This window comes from Entelurus aequoreus, linkage group LG24, assembly GCF_033978785.1.
Source record: "Entelurus aequoreus isolate RoL-2023_Sb linkage group LG24, RoL_Eaeq_v1.1, whole genome shotgun sequence".
Lineage (NCBI taxonomy): Eukaryota > Metazoa > Chordata > Actinopteri > Syngnathiformes > Syngnathidae > Entelurus > Entelurus aequoreus.
Window position 1 is genome coordinate 14444542 of NC_084754.1, and position 13871 is coordinate 14458412.

General features: G+C 39.6%; 1 protein-coding gene across 14 annotated transcripts in view; it reads left to right on the forward strand.

Annotated features, from left to right (window-relative positions):
- abcc8 (ATP-binding cassette, sub-family C (CFTR/MRP), member 8) overlaps positions 1-13871 on the forward strand; it is a 124516-nt gene that overhangs the window by 13570 nt on the left and 97075 nt on the right. For all 14 annotated transcript variants that reach the window (XR_009824362.1, XM_062036179.1, XM_062036173.1 and 11 more), the window contains one exon: positions 9172-9313. Coding sequence is in view for 13 of the 14 variants with exons in the window: in XM_062036179.1 (XP_061892163.1) it covers positions 9172-9313 (142 nt within the window). In the remaining variant the exon portion in view is untranslated. The remainder of the gene's footprint in view (positions 1-9171; positions 9314-13871) is intronic.

A 13871-nucleotide genomic window follows, 5' to 3' on the forward strand; every position in this document is an offset into this window, starting at 1 on the left:
GTGGCCTGTGAAATGCTTGAAATACAGTAATAAAACACTTTTTGGCTAAATGTATTTGTTGTGTGACTACCACAAGGCATTCCCACTTATGTTGTTCCGTATGTTGTTATACATAGATTTAACAAGTCCAAAACAGGTCATAGATAAAAATAAAAGCGTTGGTCTTATTCGTTCTTCCTATAGTCCATGAAATAAAAGTCCATCTGGTTCAGATAAACACACGGTCAAGGGAGTCTGCCAAAGGAGGGGCATGTCCAAGGAATACTAGTCCAGGTGGCTTGGCACAACAAGGCCATCAAGAGGTGCCTTGGTGGAGCCATCGGTTGATAAGAGGAAGTTGTGTACCTAATAACACTATAGGACGTGTAATTATTTATTAATATTACTTTTGAGCTTAGGAGACAGAGAGTAAAGTCCTGTGCATTGATTAGAGATATCCATAACAGTTTTCTGATGTTTTCACAAGAAGAAGAATCCTTGCTGGAGGTTCAGCTTGACAGTTCAGGTGGCCCATTAACACAGGCAGCTTAATACAGTTTCAGGTTGAAACTGTATAGTGTATTTAAATGCATATTTGCAACAATATTCTAACAATGTACTGCATGCAACTGTTTATGTTCTACACTTTAATATCATCTGAATCATACAACAGGATAAACTGTCCATAGCACATATAGCAAAATGAAACCCTATAAGCACTAGCTGGAAGTAAATACTCACCACAAAGAACATATGAAAGACTAATCAGACAACTGTATAGACCTGGACTTGACACAAGAGGAAGGCGACAGTTGATTGGAGGAAACAACACAGGTGCAACTCAGGACACAACCGAGCACACCGGAAACAAAAACCAAGCTGACAACCACAAACAGAGCATGGCAGTACAATTGCCTCCCAATTTGCAATTTATTTCTTATCAGAGCAGGAAGGGGCTAGGAATACATTTGTGGTAAAATTGAATATGAAGCACTATTTGATATTTTACGTGCGCTTCTTTATGCCTAATGACCTACACACAGCATGTGGTCTGCGTTTGAGGAGTGGCGGCTCTGGTCTCAAATTAGCAGCCTGTCCTTTGTGAGAACTCCAGTATTCACTACTGGGCATGTGGGGAAGTGATTATGCACCTGCTTCAAAGCCATGTAGTCATTAGCCATTTGGATTTTCATGCATAAGATTGCACGATGATGTCAGACATCCTAAAATTAAAAAGATGCTACATTTGTGGTCAGCAACGCAAAGTGATTCGCTTTTTCTTTGGCTTTTCATGTGTTTTTGTTTACAATGTCAGCACAGAAGGATGTGGCCTACCTTTGAGGGCAAAGAGGAAACACATGATCCAACTTTGGAATTTATGATGTTGTATAGGCTAGTGGTAGACTCTGCGTCCTGGCTGCTCAGCACAATAGTGTTTTGCTGAAAATTACAAGAGGTCAACATTACTTACCTCACCTCGTGTAATTTCCTACCACGTCACTTTTTGTCAAAGCTACATTACTGGTACATTATTGGTTCAGTTTTACTGTGACTTAGAATACACATACTGTTACGTTCTGTGTTGACCGTTGTTGGTCAGAACTACAGAATGCAGAGACAACAGGCAAAGTGAAGGTAAAAAAACAACAACACCTTTTTATTAGGAAAATTACAACACAGTAACTGTCATATGAGATTATGACACATACATCATCATAAATGTGGAACTCTACTCAAAGTGCCAGTACAGTTACTAAAGGTTTTATGGTAGTGACAATTTGACTATATTTGAATTACTTTTGGTCTGAATACAAAAATTTAGAAATTAGAATTCAAGTAGCATCTTGGAAAGGACAGATGTGCGCAGTGTGCACATTGAACTACCACTACTATTCATTTATTGAGCACTGTTTATGGTACAGAAAGATGCTTTACATCAAATCATACAATCATAATCACCAACCAAAAACCAAAAAGTATCCGTACGTTTGAAGTAGTGTCTTGATTGTCCTGACAAATCATTATAAACGAACTTCAGTTGTAATGAAATATATTTTCTTTTTACACAGGCACATCAATAAACTCACACTGTAATGATGCTCTCATGATGCTTTATGACACACCTTGTCCATGGAAACAACTTAGTACGATGCAAAATAAGAACAATCCACCATGGATGATAAAGGAACTGAAAAATCATTGTAACAAGAAGAATACATTTATAGAACATTTATACCACAAAGATCTACAGAGGCAGAAAATAAGTACAAAATGTACAAGAATAAGCTAACCAGCATATTACGAACATGTAGGAGAGAATATTAAAGTAAATTATTCGACAGAAACAACATGAGAACAACATGGCGCATCCTAAATAGCAATAATTAAGATTAAAGATTAAAGTACCAATGATTATCACACACACACTAGATGTGGTGAAATTTGTCCTCTGCATTTGTCCCATCCCCTTGGGGAGCAGTGGGCAGCAGCGGCGCCGCGCCCGTAAAAATGATGCTAAGAAGGTACTAAGATACTTCTCAGACGGACACGTAAAAAAGGAGAATATGAACAAAGTAGTTGAAAGCTTTAGTAACTAATCCGTAAATATTGGACCAAATTTAGAGGAAAGGATTACAGATCCCGGGTCAGTTGAGGACTTGAATGATATGACTGACAGAAATAAAAATTTGATGTTCTTCGCATATGTGACAGAAAAGGAAATAATCAAAATTGTGAATAAATGTAAATCCAAGACGTCAACTGATTGTAACGAAATTGACATGGAAACAATAGAAAAGCTTATTGAAGACGTTTCAGAACTTTTAAGATATATCAGTAACCTATCATTTTAAACAGGAAAATTCCCAAACAAAATGAAAATAGCAAAAGTTGTACAGATTTACAAGACTGGAAACAGACACCAGTTTACAAAATATAAACCTGTTTACTTGCTTCCACTATTTTCTTAAATTCAACAACAGGTTGGACAAATTCATGAATAACAAATTAACACTTACAGACAGCCAATACAGGTACAGAGCCAACATTTCAACATCAATGGCCTTAATCAAAATGACGGAAGAGATTGCCAATGCAATAGATGGTAAACAGTGCACAGCGGCAGTGTTTATGGATTTAACAAAAGCATTTGACACAATTAATCATAATATCTTAATAAACGAAGTACAATGGTATAGAATCAGAGGGTTGGTCTTGAACTGGGTAAGAAGCTACTTAACCAACAGGAAGCAATATGTAAAGCTAGGTGAACACACGACTACGGTGCTAAATTTATCTTGCAGCATACCTCAGGGATCAATACTGGGACGAAACATGTTCAACCTCTATATGAATGACATTTGTAAAGTTACAAAGAAGTTAAAGTTAGTATTATTTGCAGACGACACGAATGCATTTTGTTCAGGAGAGAACACACAGAAGCTAATACAAATAATAATACATGAGTACATTCAATAAATGGTTTGACAAAAACAGACTATCTTTGAATCTCAGTAAAACTAAAATAATGCTATTAGGTAACAGAAGCAGAGAATGTAAAACACAAATACAAATAGACGGACATTGAAAGAGTAAAAAAAAAAAATTGGGGGTGTACTACAAGATGATAAACTGAACTGAAAATCTCACATAAAAATATACAACATAAAGTGGCAAGAAATACGTCAATAATGAATAAAGCTAAATATGTTCTGGACCAAAAATCACTCCATATTCTCTACTGCTCGCTAGTGTTACCATATCTGAGTTATTGTGCAGAAATATGGGGAAATAACTACAAAAGTACACTTCATATACTAATCGTGTTGCAAAAAATATCAGTCAGAATAATACATCATGTTGGAAATAGAGTACATACAATCTATTTATTTATTGAACCAAAATTATTGAAATTCAACGATTTAATGCATTAGCAAACAGCTAAAATTACGCACAAAGCAAACTATAACATGTTACCCAAGAATGTACCACAATTCTTCTCAACGAAAAAGGAGAAATATAACCTTAGAGAAAAATCTAATTTAAAACATCAGAATGCACGTACAACACTTAAAACCTTTAGCATATCAGTATGTGGAATTAAATTAATGGATGGAATGGATTAAGCAAAGAAGTCAAACCATGTATTAATATGATCCAGTTTAAGAAACTGTTCAAACTCAAAACGTTTACAAAGTAAAAGCATCCTGATAAACATATTGAACCTTATTTGAAAAGGAGAAAATCGTATTCATCTAATAATGTGAACCATAAATTAATTAGCTTTTTATCTATGAAAAATATATTGATTCTTATTTATGTATTTAATAATTAATTACTTACTCATTTGTCTATTTATTTAATTATTTAGTTATTTATTCACTGTTTAGGGTTAAGTTGTTACAGCATGAGAAGTCACAAATGTGTTAGTAATTGCTATGATATGAAAAGGGGTAGGATTAAATAAGCTCTGCTTCTTCTTACTCCTTTTCGGACAAGCTGTAATGAGAAACTGTAATTATATGATGTATCACATTGTAATTGTATGCATGTTTGGAATAATCTAACACCATAACCATAACCACAACAGTTACATAACATGCACTCACAACACATTTGTATGGTTATTTCTCATTTGCAGCCTCTGGATCCTATAAGTCATCATTTAGCAGGAAATTTGTCCTCCGAAGACGTGGAAAAAGGCAGCTAATTCAAGCAAGCAAGCAGACCGAAGTGGAAGACAAACTATCGCTGAAAGAAACACATTATTCCTCTTTTATTTATTTTCCTGAAATGTGTTCTTACTCATACTTTACTGACCTCCGGGGGCTACAACGGAGGTGTTTACCTTGAGTGCGCTGACAGATATCCTCGAAACAGGAGTCTTATTTGTACACTTTGTTTTCCAGCAGTGTTCCTCAACCTGAATTGAGCTAAGGACAGTGGCGGCTCTAGCCTCAACGGGGCCCTGGGCGAGACCCCCTTGTCACAGTTTATTTTGTTTGTGTCTTTCTTTTATAAAGATTCCACACCTTATTTGTCTGTCCTTGAACGCACCATAGGTACGTGTTATGAGACAAAGCCAAAGTTATGTATACCTTTATGATGCAAAAATGTAGTTAATTTGGTCTCAGCTAACGGTCCCTCAGCAGCTTGGAAAAGCCTGTGAGAGGTCACTAGCCACAAAAACCCCACACCCCACTCTGCAAGTAACAATAGACTATAGCTAAGGACCTGAACAGCTAATATTGCAGGTTTTCACATCCATTGCCTAGCCCATCAACATCACCCCAACACTTAGACTGCACCCTACCTGCTCCTCCAGCAACCCCTTCTACCTTCTACCTTCTCCTCTGACCCCCACCTGCATTGTCTATGAAAAGGATGTGTGCTCTTCCAGAAACAAAAAATCAGAAAGGCTCCAGGAGCTCTCCTGCCTGAGAGCCTATGCTGTGGCAACTTGCCCCCATCTTTACGCAGATCTTCAACTCATCACTGACATGTAGTCCTGACGTCTGTGGTCATGAAGTCCTTTAAGAGACTGGTGTTAAGCTACCTGAATGACACCAGAGGTCCCCTTCTGGATCCCCTGCAAACCTCCGGGCCAAGAGGTCGGTAGAGGATGCAGTCAACATGGGACTAAACCACATCCTGCATCACCTCGACTCCCCAGGGACTTACACTAGGATCCTGTTCGTGGTCTTCAGCTATGCATTCAACACCATCATCCCAGATATCCTGCACTGTAAACTCACCTGGCTCCGAGTGCCGGCCTCCACCTGTTAGTGGAACACCAACTTCCTGACTGACAGGAGGCAGCAGGTAAGGCTGGGGAGCATCACACCAAGCACCCGGACAATCAGCACCGGCGCCCCCTCTACACCAATGATTGCACCTCAGGGGACCCTTCTGTGAAGATCTTCAAGTTCGCAGACGACACCACTGTCATCAGTCTCATCCAGGACGGCTACGAGTCTGCCTACAGACGGGAGGTGGAAAAGTTGTCTCTCTGGTGCAGTCAGAACCATCTGGACCTGAACCCGCTAAAGACTATGGAGATGACAGTGGACTTCAGAAGAAGCACTTCCCCCAACAGCACAGGGTCTTCTGTGGCCTCTTTTAGGTTCCTGGGATCAACAATCTCACGGGACCTGAAGTGGACCTCCCACGTAGACACAATCAGGAAAAAGGCGCAACAAAGGATGTACTTCCTGTGTCAGCCTACGAATTTCAACCTGCCCCAGGAGCTGCTGATCTTGTTTTCCCTTTCCATCATTCAGTCAATCCTGTGCACCTCCATCTCTTTGGTTTGGATCTGCAACCAAGCTGGAAAGACACAAACTGCAACGGACAATCAGGACTGCAGATAAGATAATTGGTGTCAACCTTCCCCCAACCAGGACTTATACATAGTCCATGGTTAGGAAACGGGCAGGTAGCATCACTGCAAACACATCACAACCTGGTCAGAAACTGTGCCAGCGTTACAAATTACTGTACGCCAAAACAATTCGTGATAAGAAGATTTCTTCCCCAGGCTTTCACTCTGATGAATGCTAAACAGTCACAAAGTGTCAGACCTGTTGCTGTGAAATAACCCTGGAACTAATCTGTCACTGTGAATGTACTAACTCATGTTGACGTCATCATCCTTTTGCTTTTTTAACCACTGCACTATTATCTCATTAACCTTGCACACATTTGTTATTTAAGTACTTGTTTGTATTTAGGTATTTTTTAATATCTATTGAGAGGGACTAGGGGTAGAAAATGGATGGATGGATATTTTTTACATTGTACAAAGAAAGCACAGTCTACCAAGTCAAATTCCCTTTGTTATTATAACTGGTCAATTCTGAGTCTTAAATGTGTCCTCACTTCCTTGTTCACATTGATGTCCACTTTGAGTGATAATCTCTCATTTTCTCTCATTGGTTTGGTTTCATCCACTTATGAACACAAATGAATTTAAAAACTGAGAGAATTTCTGCCAGTTGACCCAAGTGACCCATATCTGAAACTGCCACTTGTCAAGGCACACATTTTAAATTAGAATAATCACCAATAATTTTGGCAAGAGGTGAATACAAAGAATAATGGACAACAGGGATAGCTCTCACATAGGTTGGTTGTCACCAAATTTACAGAATTTACTTAAATGGAGTAAAACGGCTAAAATTGTTCCCCTTAAAAAGTGTGAAGGAAGAGCTTGTTTAGATTGTTATTAGTCTGCTGACCAATTTGACACAGTTGTTAACCTTGATGCTAGCAAGCAATTCCATTTGGAGTTGGTCATCATTTTCTTTTTGGGGCTGGTTGTCACATATATTCATATATTTATAAACATGGGCGTTAAAGTAGAGCGATAAGTGGGGAGGCCTCCAAGCAAAGTTTGAAGTATTTCATTCAAATATGTAAGTCATAAAAAGTGAAATAAAAAATGTTAAGATAAAATAAATATACCTAACAAAGTTAAATAATGAGGTTGCTTGAACCAAATTGAACATGTTTAACTACCTAAATACACCCTATTAAAAAATGCAAAATAGTTGGTTACCCCTTGATGTGGCAAACCTAGCATAGAACGCTTCATTTAACACAATATCAATCAATCAATCAATCAATGTTTACTTATATAGCCCTAAATCAAAAGTGTCTCAAAGGGCTGCACAAGCCACAACGACATCCTCTGCTCAGATCCCACATCAGGGCAAGAAAAAACTTAACCCATTGGAATGACAATGACAAACCTTGGAAGGAACCGCAGATGTGGTGACCCCCCCTCCAAATAACGTCACTAAAGCTCATCTTTAAGCATTCACACACAGCACCAACATTTTGGAACGACGATAAAGTGATACAATAAAATAAAATGTAATGAATGGATCTGTGACAGAATAGGAGTATGTTATATACATCACTTTGCATCTCATAACGGTGGTGCCTTTAAGGACCCTTCATTAAAGTTAAAAACAGAGGTGACAGGAGAGACTTAACCCCCAATAATAATACGATCATATTAATAACAAAAATAATATTGATTCTTATTATGATTTGTATTACCCACTGAGTATGACTCTATGAGTATCAGTGAATATATACTTTACACACTGAAGTAAAAGAAAACTTGACAGATTTAAGCGATTAATGAGGTTCTATGATTATTTAAATGAATATTCTGGCCACTTTTAATCTGTTGGCACTTTATATTGACTTGTTCTAGAAATTGTGATCCCATCTTTCAAAAGTCAAAAACCTAAGTTTTTTTTTTCCATATGTTTTAGACAGCTGGTTTTAACCAAATCCATGCAATCATTTGTTTTTTTAAATTCATGTAAAGATGCCAAGTTTGTGTTTATGGGGCGGCAATGTCGGGTTTAGGGTGGGATGGGGGGCCCTTTAGGAGTCTTTTGTATGGGGTCCCAGAATCTGGTGCTACGACCCTGTTCATACATATCACATAAATCAGTAGGCTGGCCTAACGATGTTTTTCCTGTTCAAGTTCCTTGCTCAGCATGTGATAAGATGCACCAAGTTATTTATTTGTCAATTTGTTGATGCTATTCAGCTTTCAAATGTAGTTTTGCTTTTATGGTTGTGTGTATATTTTAAAGTATTTTCCCATAAAATAACATTGTGACAAACATCCCCGTTGTCCCCTACCTTGTGGAAGCACATTTATTGTTCTGCCTCGATACAATATATGTAGTCAATAAAAAACAATTATACAGCCAATCAAAATGAAATTGGATAATTATGATTTCCTGTGACACAGTGGTTGGGGATCATTGCTTTATAGACTCTAAAGAGCTTACTCGTGGTTTTACAACCACTATTTCCATACAAAGTACTTTAAATGAGTATTAAAAAGTCTATTCTGCCGGATATATTAATGTCAGCATGAGCCTACATTAATGAGATCGCACGTTGATGTTCCTACCACCTTGATAATATGGTAGGAGCTGAGACGCCACACAGTTGGGCTACTTGTGACGAAGGGGGAAAATAAAGGAGTCAAGGATCTTCCTGCTTGGTCACTGTAATGAGCGTGGTTATAAAACCAGCTTCCTAAGTAAAATGATAAGAAGCTAGCTAGTCTTTTAAAAGTATTTTCAGGTGCAAACGTCCAGCAAGTGAGCTAAGAAAAAGTGATGCTTTATGTGACCTTGCCTGTTCTGTTTCATGTGTTTTAAGGCTGGGGCAGTCAGAGTTCCAAGGTGCACATCCACCACAGCACCTGGCTACACTTCCCTGGTCACAACCTGCGGTGGCTGCTCACCTTCGTGCTGCTCTTCGTCCTCGTCTGTGAGATTGCAGAGGGCGTCGTCTCCGACGGGTAAGTCTTCTCCTATAATCGTGTCTCAGCTTGATGTGCTCACTTGGTGTGTGTCGAAAAACATGCGTGGTTACTTCGTAGACTGCATGCAGATTAGAGTGACGTTGACTTAAGTGAGCAAGAAGGCTCTTCACCTGTTTCTTTGAGCCTTGTCCTACATTAGGAACGTCTTACACTCGTAGTATGTATACGTTTGAGATGTTGTACTGATGGTGATGTGGAAGTGCCATGTACAATATACAAGAACTTTGCAACATTCTGTTAGTTTCTCGCGCCACAACATTAGGAAGTTCATGTATAGCAACTTGCCGGGTGTCCAGCGGTATTCAACAACCGCTGCTCAGTACGGTTTGTTGCTTTTTCTTGAAAATCATACCAAAAAAGTATTTTTTTCAAATGTTATTGTGTACCTCATCCAGAATGACACAGCAATGGATAGATCAGGGGTGTCAAACTCATTTTAGATTGGGGGCCACATGGAGAAAAATCTACTCCAAAGTGGGTTGGACTGGTAAAGTCACGGCACGATAACTTAAAAATAAAGACAACTTCAGATTGTTTTCTTTGTTTAAAAATAAAACAAGCACATTCTGAAAATTTACCAATCATAATGTTGTTGTTTTTTTTTTTGTTTTTTTTGTTGGTTATTGGTATTCTATCTTTATTTGCTGTTATTTATATTTTCTGAATAAATTATGTGATAATGTTCTTTAGTCAATTAATTTGTGTTAATTTTCAATCTATGAAGATACATTTTTTTTTAATCAAAATCAAATTACAGTATGTTATTTATGTAGTTTGCTCATTTTCCTCGACTGATGTACTAACATCATGTGGTTTATTTTGTACATATGTAGCATCATCTACATCAGTGGTTCTCAACCTTTTTTCAGTGATGTACCCCCTGTGGAAATTTTTTTAATTCAAGTACCCCCTAATCAGAGCAAAGCATTTTTGGTTGAAAAAAAGAGATAAAGAAGTAAAATACAGCACTATGTCATCAGTTTCTGATTCATTAAATTGTATAGCAGTGCAAAATATTGCTCATTTGTAGTGGTCTTTCTTGAACTATTTGGAAAAAAAGATATAAAAATAACTAAAAACTTGTTGAAAAATATAACAAGTGATTCAATTATAAATAAAGATGTCTACACATAGAAGTAATCATCAACTTAAAGTGCCCTCTTTGGGGATTGCAATAGAGATCCATCTGGATTCATTACCTTAATTCTAAATATTTCTTCACAAAAAAAGAAATCTTTAACATCAATATTTATGGAACATGTCCACAAAAAATCTAGTTGTCAACACAGAATATTGCATTGTTGCATTTCTTTTCACAGTTCTTTTTGACAGACATTTTAGTGAGAAACCTGAGCTTGTGCTTCACTGAGGATCTTTGTCAGTCTTGGTCGCAGGGAGGCAACTGCTGTGATCAAGCTCTTCCCCACGCAGAGTCTGTTTCTTTGCTTTGATTTGATCACAGTCATTGCAGAGAAGGAGGACTCGCATAAATATGTGGAGGCAAAGGGAAATAGCTGCTCCAAAGCTTTCTACCCCAGGTCAGGGTGCTCCTGCTTCACAAACACCCAGAACTGTGTGAGTGTGGAGGTGGAAAACGTCATCTGGAAGCCACGGTCAGATGACACTTCAAGGAGTTTTTCCTGATAAGTGACAGGTAGCTTGCTTCTGGTTGCTTCAGACAATAGAAACGGATTTCTCACCCAATCCAGCTGTGCAGATTTCTCATCCATGTCAGGAAAGTAGTAATGAAAATCTTGAATCAAGTCGGTCAAATGACCCATGATGACTGACTTGAATACAGCTCTGTCCACATCCTCATTTGTGAGAAAATCATCCACCTGAGGAAAGCAGGTGAAATTTCCCTGAGCACAGGCCGTTTTCCACAGCTTAGCTTTCTTCTGAAAACCACCCACCTTGTCATAAAGGTTTAAAATGTTTGTGTCCTTGCCCTGTAGGGACATATTCAGTTCATTCAGTTTGCCGAAAATATCTGCCAGATAACATAACTTAGCAAGCCAGTCCGTGTCCTGGAACAAGGTGGCGTGGGGGGAATGGTGATCAATCAGAAAGGTGTGTACCTCCGAACGTAATTCCAACAGCCGGTTTAGTATTTTCCCTCGGGAGAGCCAGCGCACTTCTGTGTGCAGCAGCAGTTGCGTGTGTTCAGCTCCCATATTTTCACAGAGGCGACGAAACAGACGTGAATTAAGTGGCCTTGACTTTTTAAAGTTGATGACGTTGACGCTGTCGTTTAAAACGTCATGAAGCACAGGGCTAATTTTCCTGGACACCGAAGCCTCCCTGTGTATGACACAGTGAGTCCACTTCACGTCGGGGTTTTCTTTTTTAGCGCGTGCAATCAGTCCTCTCCATACTTGCAAACCCTCCCGAATTTTCCGGGAGACTCCCGAAATTCAGCGCCTCTCCCGAAAACCTCCCGGGACAAATATTCTCCCGAAAATCTCCCGATTTTCAGCCGGAGCTGGAGGCCACGCCCCCTCCAGCTCCATGCGGACCTGAGTGAGGACAGCCTTTTTTCACGTCTGCTTTCCCACAATATAAACAGCGTGCCTGCCCAATCACGTTATTCCACACTCACATACCGCCGATGAGCATGGTGCAGATGGAGAAGATCTTCTCGGCGTCCGTGTTGGCACACACGTTGCCAAAGCCGACGCATGTCAGGCTGCTGAGGGTGAAGTAGAGGGCGGCGATGTACGAGCTGCGCACCCATGGGCCGCTGACCGTGTTGTTGACGTAGGGCATCTCCAGGTGTTTGCCCAGCTCATGGAGCCATCCTCGGGGAAGAGACGGGAGGACAACAGGATGACAAGAACTAAATCATCCACACTAGAGATAAATTGTATTATTATGTTTATCTTACCTAAAAATAAATATATATATTGATTTAAAAAATTTAGCTAAATACATAAATACATTTTTACTATGTTTTGCTAAAACCATCAAAATTAATTGTATTTTTATTTGTATTTTTTTCTGACTCCTTATTACATCCAGCCATAGAATTATACATTAAAATAAACATCGATCCATCCATTTTCTACCGCTTATTCCCTTCGGGGTCGCGGGGGGCGCTGGAGCCTATCTCAGCTACAATCGGGCGGAAGGCGGGGTACACCCTGGACAAGTCGCCACCTCATCGCAGGGCCAACACAGATAGACAGACAACATTCACACTCACATTCACACACTAGGGCCAATTTAGTGTTGCCAATCAACCTATCCCCAGGTGCATGTCTTTGGAGGTGGGAGGAAGCCGGAGTACCCGGAGGGAACCCACGCAGTCACGGGGAGGACATGCAAACTCCACACAGAAAGATCCCGAGGCCGGGATTGAACTCACGACTACTCAGGACCTTCGTATTGTGAGGCAGGCGCACAAAAATGTCCTCTCCTGTTGTTCTCCCTCTAATGTTTTACAATAAAGTATGTGCTCATAAATATCGTCAGTATCGATGTATCTGACAAAACCTACAAGTTGAAAGTGCATTTCCACTAATATCTGTGGATTCATCCAGCTGGAGGGAAAATGAGTCTCTAAGTTTTCCAACAACTTGCTCAACAATGTCTTTTCCCATTTTATCTACTCTCCGGCAAACAGAGTCATTTGATAAAGGCACATTCTTTATTTTCTCGGCTGCGTTTTTATCCAGTATTGTCTCGGCCAGCACTGCAGCGGCTGGAAGTATCAGCTCTTCAGCGATAGTGAACGGCTTTTTGGCTTTAGCAACAACCAGCTAAGAAGCCTCCAGGGCTTTGGCTGACGTTGTGGAGGCCTTCCGCATCGTGTCTTGAGATGACCTGAATTCATTTAGTCTTCTCTTAAAAAAATCAGGTGGCTTACCGACATGGCAAGCGTGTTTTGTCCAGAGATGCCGCTGAAGATGTGCGGGCTTCATGCCGCTGTTAGCTAACATTTCTCCACAGAAAAAACACAATGCCTTGGAGGGGTTACAACTCGAAGCTGTAAATCCCATTAACACATATTCTTCGGAATACTGTCTGAATTTTGCCGGCTCTGGTTTGGCCTTCTTTGGCACATGTTCCTCCTTGTTTTCAGCTGCATTACTGCTACGCTTTAACCAAGCCTCCATTGTTTTCTACATCGATAGTTGATTGACAGTTGGTGCCGTGTGGCACCGCCAGGTAGAGTCAAACCATCATGGCATGGGGGAAACTCTGGGTTTATGGTAATGAATGGAATAGCCTACTTGATTTGATGTTCAGTTTATGAACTTACATTCATATTTTGTTGAAGTATTATTCAATAAATATATTTATAAAGGATTTTTGAATTGTTGCTATTTTTAGAATATTAAAAAAAAATCTCACGTACCCCTTGGCATACCTTCAAGTACCCCCAGGGGTACGCGTACCCCCATTTGAGAACCACTGGGCTAGAGTATACAAATGAGTTTTAAGATGGGACTTAAATGCTTAGGTAGCATCTCTAATTGTTACCGGTAGGGCATTCCAGAGTACTGGAGCCCGAATAGAAAACACTCTATAGCCC